This window comes from Cebus imitator, unplaced genomic scaffold, assembly GCF_001604975.1.
Source record: "Cebus imitator isolate Cc_AM_T3 unplaced genomic scaffold, Cebus_imitator-1.0 Scaffold449, whole genome shotgun sequence".
Classification (NCBI taxonomy): Eukaryota; Metazoa; Chordata; class Mammalia; order Primates; family Cebidae; genus Cebus; species Cebus imitator.
The window spans coordinates 2,666,881-2,676,046 of record NW_016107764.1 but is presented as its reverse complement, the minus strand read 5'-3'; the positions used below and the strand labels follow the sequence as shown (position 1 = coordinate 2,676,046).

At 65.8% G+C, this 9,166-nt stretch overlaps 2 protein-coding genes across 8 annotated transcripts in view; both read left to right on the top strand.

The window, feature by feature from the left end:
* PARP10 (poly(ADP-ribose) polymerase family member 10) overlaps positions 1-1,919 on the top strand; it is a 15,024-nt gene extending 13,105 nt beyond the window's left edge. The window contains exons 11-12 of one of the 2 annotated variants that reach the window (XM_037732446.1): positions 980-1,154; positions 1,230-1,919. In XM_037732446.1, coding sequence (XP_037588374.1) covers positions 980-1,154; positions 1,230-1,576 — 522 coding nt within the window. In that variant the 3' untranslated portion in view covers positions 1,577-1,919. The remainder of the gene's footprint in view (positions 1-979; positions 1,155-1,229) is intronic. The other variant, XM_037732447.1, reaches the window with a different exon arrangement.
* A 303-nt stretch (positions 1,920-2,222) lies between these two features.
* PLEC (plectin) overlaps positions 2,223-9,166 on the top strand; it is a 60,616-nt gene continuing 53,672 nt past the window's right edge. For 3 of the 6 annotated variants that reach the window (XM_017511595.2, XM_017511600.2, XM_017511594.2), the window contains exons 1-2: positions 2,223-2,368; positions 3,691-3,889. In XM_017511595.2, the coding sequence (XP_017367084.1) occupies positions 3,697-3,889 (193 nt within the window). In that variant the 5' untranslated portion in view covers positions 2,223-2,368; positions 3,691-3,696. Of the gene's footprint in view, positions 2,369-3,690; positions 3,890-5,675; positions 5,813-9,166 lie in introns of those variants that run through there. The other 3 variants (XM_017511608.2, XM_017511606.2, XM_017511612.1) reach the window with 2 other exon arrangements.

Here is a 9,166-nt window from a genome sequence, read left to right as displayed (position 1 = left end):
ATATATCTCCCCATGGTTTCTTAGCATCTGGTGTCAGTAGTGAGAGACCCAATGTGAGAAGGTGAGACTTCTTCCCATTTGCATATTGACTCGTTGTGTGTAAACCTGCAGGGTTTTCTTTCACTCTGAATGTTGAGGTTTCCTGGCAGGTGGGTGCCGGGGCGCATGTGTTGCCCCAGTGTCCTTCTTGGCGTTTCACAGATCCTGTGTATCTGAAGAGGTTCCTTCAGCTCAGGGAAGCCGTCTTCCCTGTGTGTGCTGGAGCTCCTGCTATGTGGGCTCAGACACCGCCCCCCTCACCTGCTCTCCCGGGGGTCCTTTCTCTTCCTTTCTCTTCTATGAGCTCTGCACTCTGCCAGTTCCTGAACTCCATCTAGGCCACTAGCTGGGTCTTTAGCTTGAAGCACTTCCTCACCCCCTGGATCGAGCTCAGCGTCCCTTTCTGAACGCAAGAGCTCTCTCATTTTCAGACTAGTTCCTTTTCATAGCAGCTAGTCTTGTTTAGTGGACATGGTGTTCTTTTTCGTTTCTTTGAAGAAACTATTTAGAATTTCTGTAAAAGTGTTTCCCAGGGCTGACTGTCAGATTAGTCATCTGAGGCCTTCTCTCCCACTTGGGTCTATCAGCACTGAGAGGTCTGATATTGGAGTCAAGTTTGGCTGTAGGCAACACAGGACCCTGGCTCAACTTTCCTTGCAGAAGCCTGGCTGTGAGTGGGTGGGGTTTGCCCACCCCCAGACTGCCTTCCATGGGAGAGGAAGGAGGGCGTCAGACTCCCCTGGAGGGGTCAGGCCTCCCCAGAGGCCCTCTGAAGTCACCTGCCCACGGAGGTGCTACTGTCTGCTGCCGGACACAGCGTGATGGGGGCTGCAAGGTCTCCCTGGAGCCCTGGACTCCCCCAACGGAGGGCTCCTGTTTGCCCGGCCCAGCTCTGCCCTGCCTAGGGAGGGTGTCTAAGCCTGGCCCTGGCGTCCCGCAGGTGGAGCGAGTGTCGCACCCACTGCTGCAGCAGCAGTATGAGCTGTACCGGGAGCGCCTGCTGCAGCGATGTGAGCGGGGCCCCGTGGAGCAGGTGCTGTACCACGGTACGACGGCGCGGGCAGTGCCTGACATCTGCGCCCACGGCTTCAACCGCAGCTTCTGCGGCCGCAACGGTGAGGCCTGAGCCCGGCGGGGGGGGCGCTCTGCCCACCCCGACCGCCCTGACCTTGCTCCGTCCTGCCCTGCAGCCACTGTCTACGGAAAGGGCGTGTATTTCGCCACGCGCGCCTCCATGTCGGTGCAGGACCGCTTCTCGCCCCCCAACGCCGACGGCCACAAGGCGGTGTTCGTGGCACGGGTGCTGACCGGCGACTACGGGCAGGGCCATCGCGGTCTGCTCGCGCCCCCTCTGCGGGGCCCCGGCCACGTGCTCCTGCGCTACGACAGCGCTGTGGACTGCATCCGCCAGCCCAGCATCTTCGTCATCTTCCACGACACCCAGGCGCTGCCCACCTACCTCATCACCTGCGAGCGCACGCCCCGGGCTCCCCCCGACGACCACTCTGGGCTCCGGGGCCCCTCCCCAGCCACTTGACCGCAGGGGCCACCCTCTGCTCTGGCCTCCCGCTGCCCAGGCTCCCGACTCCGCCTAGCCTGATGCCCCCCGCCCCCCACTGTGGCCGCCGGAGCTGACCCGGGGATGCCTCTGCCTCCCGCTGCGGGCTCCCGAAGGCGGGGTTGAGGGTTGGGGTCAGCAGCGGCCGAGCGGGGCCGGGCCGGGTCTCCCCCTGGGCCGAACCCCCCACCAGGAGTCAGCAGAGCCCGAGAGGAGGGGGCGGCGACACCGCCCGCCCGCCGCGCCGCGTCCTCGCTCCAAGCGGCTGTTGTTTGAATAAACGTGAATGTGAAACCGGGCGTGAGGGCCCCGGGAACTCCGACTGCGACCTCTGTTTGGGGAGCGGGAACCTCCGCGGACTAGGGGCGGGGTCTGCGGCTCCCGAGGGGGGCGTCGCGGGGCGGGGCGGGGCCCAGCGCGCACCGGAGCGAGCGCACGGCGTTCCGGTGTCACGCACGCTGGCGCCGACCGCGTCTCCTTGCCGACGGGCCCGCCCCGTGCGCCCCGGCTCAGGTGTGCGTCGCTGCCCCGGCCGAGTCGCCCCCCGCGGGCCCCGGCCCCGCCGCTCCCGTGATCTCGCCTGTCCCACGCAGACACGGGCGCCCGATCTCGCGGACATCGCTCGCTAGCTCTCGGCCGGGCCCGCGCGACGCGGCTCTGGGTGGGGGCCGGGGCGGGGCTCGGGGCTCGCCCCGCCTGCGCCGCCTCCGCCGCTCTCGGGTCGGAGCAGTCTGGCTGCGGCGGCAGAGCTGAAGCGAGCGGAGCCACCAGGCACGTATGACCGCGGCGGGGATGCAAGGGCGCGCCCCGTGCGGGCGCTGCGGGGTGGGGGTCGGGGGGGTCTCGGGTGGCAGGCCACACGGAACTAGGGCTGCGCCGAGGCCCCTCCTGCCCTCCCTCGAGAGGACGGCACCTTCCTGCGCGCCCGATACTGCGGAACTGGACGGGCGGTGCCCGGGGTGTGGGCAGGAAAGGCTGCTGGGGAGGCGCGGCTGACCGCAGGGCTCCGGGCGGGGGGCTGCCCCCGGGGCGGCCGGTGGAAGGGCCAGTGGGGGCGGGGTGCGGCGGCCCTCTGCGCGGTGCCCGCAGTTTCCTCCCTGGCCCTTGGCCTGAGGGCGGAGGCACAGAGCCCACATTGTGCCCCCACGCCAGCCCACCCCGCCGAGACAGAGCCCCATTCACCTCCCGCACGCCAGCGCTCTTGGTGACGGGGGCTGAGGAGGGTGCGCAAGTGGGTATTCGTGCGCCCTGGTTGCGCCTGCGGTGCGGGTGTGCGCGCCCCCACGGTGGGCTGCTGGAGCGGCGGCCTGGGCACCCTCCCCGGCCTCACCGCAGCAGAGCTCCCACGGCCCACGCCGCTGCGGCTGCAGCTATTTATAGGCCTTCGCTGCGGAGACCGAGGTGGGACTGCGGGCTGAGGTTGGGAGCGTGATGGGGAGCCCTAGAGGTCGAGACAGCTTGGAGGTGGACTGCCAGTGTCCAGGGGGAGGGCTTGGGTGTCCTTCTCGGATGACCCAGTGAGCGGAGGAGGCGGTGGTCAGCGTTCCTTGATTGCCTCGCCTGCCTGCGATTAGAGGGTTAGTTAGACGAAGAGTCAGGTTTGGGATGGAGGCAGTGGAGGCCCGCGTCTGAGTGAAGGTAGTCGCCCCCTCCCCTTCCATTTGACAGGGTGGAGGGTGGTCTGTCCTGTGCTGGTCCAGCCCCTCGGTGACAGAGTAGGCGGTTGGGGTGTTGGTGACTAAGAAAGGAGCGTGGCAGCCAGTGTGCGGGAATGGGGGTGGCCAGGGTGGTCAGTGTCCTGGTGATGGACTGGAGGGTGAGGCCGGTGGCTGGGTGGGGGTCACTGGGTCCTTGTGGAATGGGTGGGAGGAGGCGAGGCAGCCGTGGATGGAGAGAGAGTAGTCACTGCCTGGGGCGACAGCATGGGTGTCAGTGTGTGTGTACAGCAGGGTGCAGGTGTGTGGGTGCGTGTCCCGGTGAGAGGGTGGGTGGGGTGGGGTCAGTGTCTAGGTTAAGAAGGAGGTGGGTGGGTCAGCGTGCGGAGTCTCCTCCTGAGCCGGCAGAGATGTGACCCCCTCCTGCTCCCCCTCCAGGAGGCCATGTCGGGTGAGGACGCTGAGGTGCGGGCAGTCGCTGAAGATGTCTCCAATGGAAGCAGTGGCTCACCCAGCCCTGGCGACACCCTGCCCTGGAACCTTGGGAAAACGCAGCGGAGCCGGCGCAGCGCGGGGGGCGCCAGGACCAACGGCAGCGTCCTGGACCCTGCGGAGCGGGCGGTCATTCGAATCGCAGGTAACTGCGCAGGGCCTTGCCTGTGCACCTCCATGTCCCTCGCGGGTTGACGGTTCCCGCTGCGTGCCGGGCGCTGGGGCTGGCACTGGGTGGGCGGCCTGGGGGGGTCCGCGCGCCCCGGGGAGTGCGGGCGGCACAGCGCCACCTGCCGGCCCCGCCCGGGCCGTTCTTGAGGCCTGCGCTTGGGCTTACAGTAAAACGGTCCAGCGCCCGGCTGCAGCAAGGATAATTTTTTGGGCTCCCGGGGCAGAGCTGCCCACCAGGCCCTCGGTCTGGGCTGCTACCATGGGGGAGGGGGGCATGTGGGAATGTATAGAAGCAGTGTCTAGGGAGGGGTGCCTGGCTGTCTGGAGCCCCAGCCTCTTCCTGGGCCGGGATCTGGCCTTGCCCTCCATAGCTGCCCATCCTGGGAGAAGGATGGGAAGGACCCAGCGACAGGCCTGGGGAAGGGGGAGGGCAGGAGGGAAGTGGGTGACCTAGAGCTGGAGGCCATGGGTGTGCTAGGAGAGGGAGGAGCCGTAGCTCTCTAGGCCTGGGCTGGAGAGTCCCGACCTGTTCCAGCCGGAGGGCAGGGAGGGCCCCGGCGGAGCCAGAGAGGGCTGCAAGGCCAGGTGCTGAGCCCCGTGGAGGTTGCAGGAAGTGGGGCTGGTGGGAGCAAGAAAGAGGGAAGGAGAGGGTCACCACCCAGCCCCAGCCCCAGCCCCAGCCCCGGCGTCTCGTGTGAGGTGTATGACCTTCAGGGGTTTTCACATCACACAGACTTTTTAAAGAAATAATTCATTTATTTCCACTTGAAAGGGAATCACTTGTGTCGTTCCCACACCTGGGCTTTCCTCAGCATCACCTTTACAGTTGTAGAAGAGTTGGGGGGGGCGGTCCCGAGGCCCCGGCTGACTGTGGCCACCTCCAGCACTCACTGCAAAGGCTGCGCGGCAGCCAGCGCCCCAGGCCAGGGCTCTGCCTCCTGGATGTTTTCCTTAGGACCTACTTCCTGGAAGCCGGACTTGAGTTACAGGACATGTGGTTTTAAGCTTGAAAAAACATGGCCAGGGGCATCCCAGAAAGGGTGGCCAAGATGGTGAAACCCCATCTCTACTAAAAATACAAAATTAGCCAGGCGTGGTGGCAGCACCTATAATTCCAGCTACTTGGGAGGCTGAGGCAGGAGAATCGCTTGATCCCCGGGAGGAGGTTGCAGTGAGCCGAGATCGCGCCACTGCATTCACCTGGGTGACAGAGGAGACTGTCTCAAAAGAAAAAAGACAAAAAAAAGGGTGGCCCACATTGGTGAATGCTGGGAGAGCTGGGGCTTTGCCAAGCTGAGGGGTGGAAAGAGTCGTTTTAATGGTCACCAAGCGTTTTTTCCTTCCGTGAATGGACGATTCCAGTCCTCGCTTGCGTACTTAATTTTTGTTTGTTTGTTTGTTTCGGTGTTTTAAGGGTTCTTTATACCGACTCAGTCGTCTCCAATGTTGCGGCGGGAAAGTTCTCCGCGGCGCACAGGGAGCGAGGTGCGGGGCGGGCAGGGGCGCGTCTCGAAGGCAGTGAGGCCGCGGACCCCGCGGGGAACAGAAGGTCGCGGCCGCCCCTGGAGCCTGGCTGTCGGCGGCGGCGCCCGGGCGGGAACGGGACGCGGCGTGTGTGCGGGACGCGGAGCCCGCGGGGAGGCGCCCAGTCCCGGCTCCCCGCTGCCCGGCGCGGCCCCGCCCGCCCGTGGGGCATCCTGGGTGCGGGGCGGGGCGGGGGCGGCCTCTTTAAGCGGCGCGCGCGGCCGCGGGGACAGAGTGGCCGCCGGGTGCTGGAGGCTCCGCTGCGCCCCGCGCCCCGCGCCCGCCGGCATGGCCGCCCTGCTGACCCCCGGCGCGCAGCCCGACGAGCAGGACTTCATCCAGGCCTACGAGGAGGTGCGCGAGAAGTACAAAGGTAGGCGCCCGCCCGGCGCTGCGCACAGGACAGCCCCGCCGTCCGCTCCTTGTCCACGCGGCCGTCCCGATCGCCAGCCCGAGCGCTGCCGTTCCGCCGTCCCGCCGTCCTCGTCCTCCTGGCTCGTGCCCAGGGAACGGGGCGGGCGCGCGCCGCTGAGCCCCCGCGGCCATGCCCTTAATAGGGCATCTCGCGGTGCGGGTGGGTGGGGGCGCTCAGGGCTTGTCGGGGTCGGCTGTCTGAGCCAGGATTCGGTGTCTGTGCCCAGCAAACACATGGGTCCAGGCTGAGCCATCCCCTGCCCCTCCTCTGGGGCACCTCTGCATGGGACAGGGGTGGCTGCGCCGCCTGGCAATGGATTGCATAGTTGCCGCCTCTCCTCACCTCCCCAAACTGGCAAGGGCCTGGGCTGCCACCCTTCCTTGGCAGGGCACCCCCACACACCCCTTCTGTTTCTTGGGGGACAGCTGTGGGCTAAGGGTCAGGCTAGGGGACCATCAGAGTGGCCTGACCCCTGCTTGGTGCCTCAGCAGGCCCCCTTGCCCTAGTCCAGGCCCACAGGGAGCCCCTGGACCCTCCCAGGCTCTGGCGCACGCCTGCCATTCTTGCAGCCCAGCTGCCTGGCTCTGCCTGGGTCGTCCGGCTCCAGGCAGTTGTGGACACCGCATTGGCTTCCAGCCGGCAGAGGCTTAGAGGCAATGGACTGAGCTGCTGGAGAGGGTCGGGGTGGGGGCCCTGGGCAGAGCACATCAGAGCAGGTTCCAGCTCCACGTGGCTGGTTTTGCTGGCTCTGCCCCCAAGGGCAGCTCAGGGAGAGAGGTCCTGCTGGGGCCCCATGGTGCTGCTCTCCACCACAACCTTGCCCAGCCAGGTAGGTTTCATGGTGCCCGGAGCTCACCTTCTTCAGGTGTCCTCCACGGACGGCTCTGGGGCAGGGTGGATGTGCTGCTGTGGTTCCCTTTGACAGCGCTGTGCCCAGCCCCTTTGCCTGTGTGACTAGTTCATTCAGGGCAGGGGAGACACTCCTACACCCTTGGGGAGGCCTTGAGTGGGCGGCTTGTCGCTCATGCTCTGCACAGCCGGCCCTGCCTTGGAGGGAGCACCTGGCCAGGTGCTGGGGTGCAGGGCAGGGAAGCAGCTGCCCACCTGGGCTGCAGTCCTCCTGACAAGCCCCAGGACAGAGCCGTTTCTAAGCTGACCACTCCGTTCAAAGTGTGGGACCTGTGCAGAATCATTTACACCTGGGGTTCTTGGTCTGGTCAGGTTGCTGGGCTGCCTAGGGTGCCCCAGCCTGTCCTGGGCATTGTGCTGAGGCTTTCCTGGCCCCCAGGCTGTCTTCCCTCTACCTCCTGTGGTGGGGGTTACTTCTGATTCATCCAGGGCGTGAGCCAGACAGATCGCTGGAGGTTGCTGGGACCCTGTCTCAGGGCCTTCCCTCCCCAGCTCAGCTCCCCTGGAGGCCAGGGTTGGTGTTGGACACAGAGTCCTTCTGGGCTTGGTCATGGAGGCTGGTGAGGGGGCAGGGGGTGCCGGGGTGCCTGCCTGAAGTGGAGTCATCACGTGGTGGTACAGCTGCCCGCATGTGTATGGCACTGGCTGGAGAGTGGCTAAGCAGGAAGGCAGGCACTGATGCTCCGTGAGTGCACCAGGCATTCCAAGTCTCCTTAGCTCCTGGAAGGCGACAAGGGGACAGGGAGGGGCTGGGCTGGTACCTGTGTCTGGGAGCCATGGGCCAAGGCTGAGGAGGGCCTGCAGGAGGTCAGATGTGGCCCCCTGTGCCCTACAGCATTCTAGGCCTGACCACTGTGAGCCCCTTGGACCTGCTAGATGGCTGGAGCCCTGGCCCTTCCTGTCCCTAGGGTGGAGGGACTTTGGGAGGATATCCCCAGAGAGGGAAGGCAGGAGGGCATGGTACCTCCTGCCAGCCAGCCGGTGACGGGGAGGCAGCCTGAGTCCCTCCATGGTAAGCAGCTGTGGGCCCCTGTCCTGGGCCCAGCTCAGCATTTGCTGGTTCCGAGGAGGGCAGGGAGGCCAGGCCTGCGCCCAGGGACCCCTGCCCAGCTGATCCCTGAACTGAGAGATGCTCTGGCTTAGTCTCCCCGCCTCTTTCCCACTGTGGCATTGCCCCTGGTTCCACCTCACCCTGCCCTCTCACAGAGACAACTCCCTGTCCCTCACCCTGGTGACCTTCACCCCCTACCCCACAACATCTCAGACCCTCCCCTGAACACGTCATTCCCTGGCTCTCCCCTGGAAATCCCCAGTCTTTCCTGTACAGTCAGCTGGCGACTGCTCCACCCAGAGCGTTTCCAACTTCCTGTCTCCCTGAGCCCCTCAGCTCCCCCATTCTCCCTGCCCCCCATCCAGGACAGATTCCTCTGGGACTGAAGCCACTGTGGCCTATGGCGGGAGAGCTCTGAGTGCCCCGTGGGAAAGGCCTCCCAGTGCTGAGGGCTGTGGGCTGGTGACTTAGACAGTTGGCCCAGCCGCCAAGAGGCGTCCAGCTGCCCAGCCCCCCAGGCCTGGCCTATGACAGCTCATAGAGGCTGGGCTGTCCTGCCCCACCACGGGAGCCTGGACAGGCCTGGGGTGGGTACGGCAGGGCGGGGACAGTTCTAGGGGAGAGTTGTGGCAATGCAGGTGAGTGGAGGTGAGGTGGTCGGTGAATAAAGACAGAGCTGTCCAGCAGTGCTGCAGCGTTGCCGGCAGGGGCCCGTCCTGGGGGTCGGGGCATGAACGCAGGGCAGAGAGTGGGGAGTGGGGCCAGCTGGGGGCCTGGGGGGGGGGGGGGGGGGGGGGGGGGGGTGGGGGGGGGGGGGGGGGGGTTGTCGTGTTAGGGATGGTAGTGGGGCTTAGGGGTGCTTCGAGGTGGTCCTGGAGGGGCAGCAGGGATGAGAATGAGGCAGGGGAGAGTACTGTCGGTGAGTGGGTGGGGTTGGTGTGGGGCAGGGGCCAGGGGTGGGAGGCCTGCGTTGGTTTGGGGCAAAAGTGGGCCGGGAGAGGGCTGGGTGTGTTTGGTGCCCACAGGGCGTGTGCCCAGCCCGTGGCCTGCATGCTCTTCAGGACCCCTCGCTGGCTCTGGGCCTGCCCAGTGCCATTGTGCCTGGTGCCCTGCTCATGTGTCCCCACTCTCCCCTCTCCTGGACTCTGAGCTTGGTTATCTGTCCCTGGCACTGGCCCCAGGCCCTCAGCCAGCACTGCAGGGTGTTTGCATGGGTGAGTGGGTGATGGCGCAGGGCGCCGTCTGCAGCGGCCAGCGCTCAGCTGGCAGAGGGGAGGCTGCAGGTTATTTGGGGCCCTTTGGAGAGGAATTTTGGTTGGTGTTTACTGTCAAAAGTAAAATGCACCAAAAAA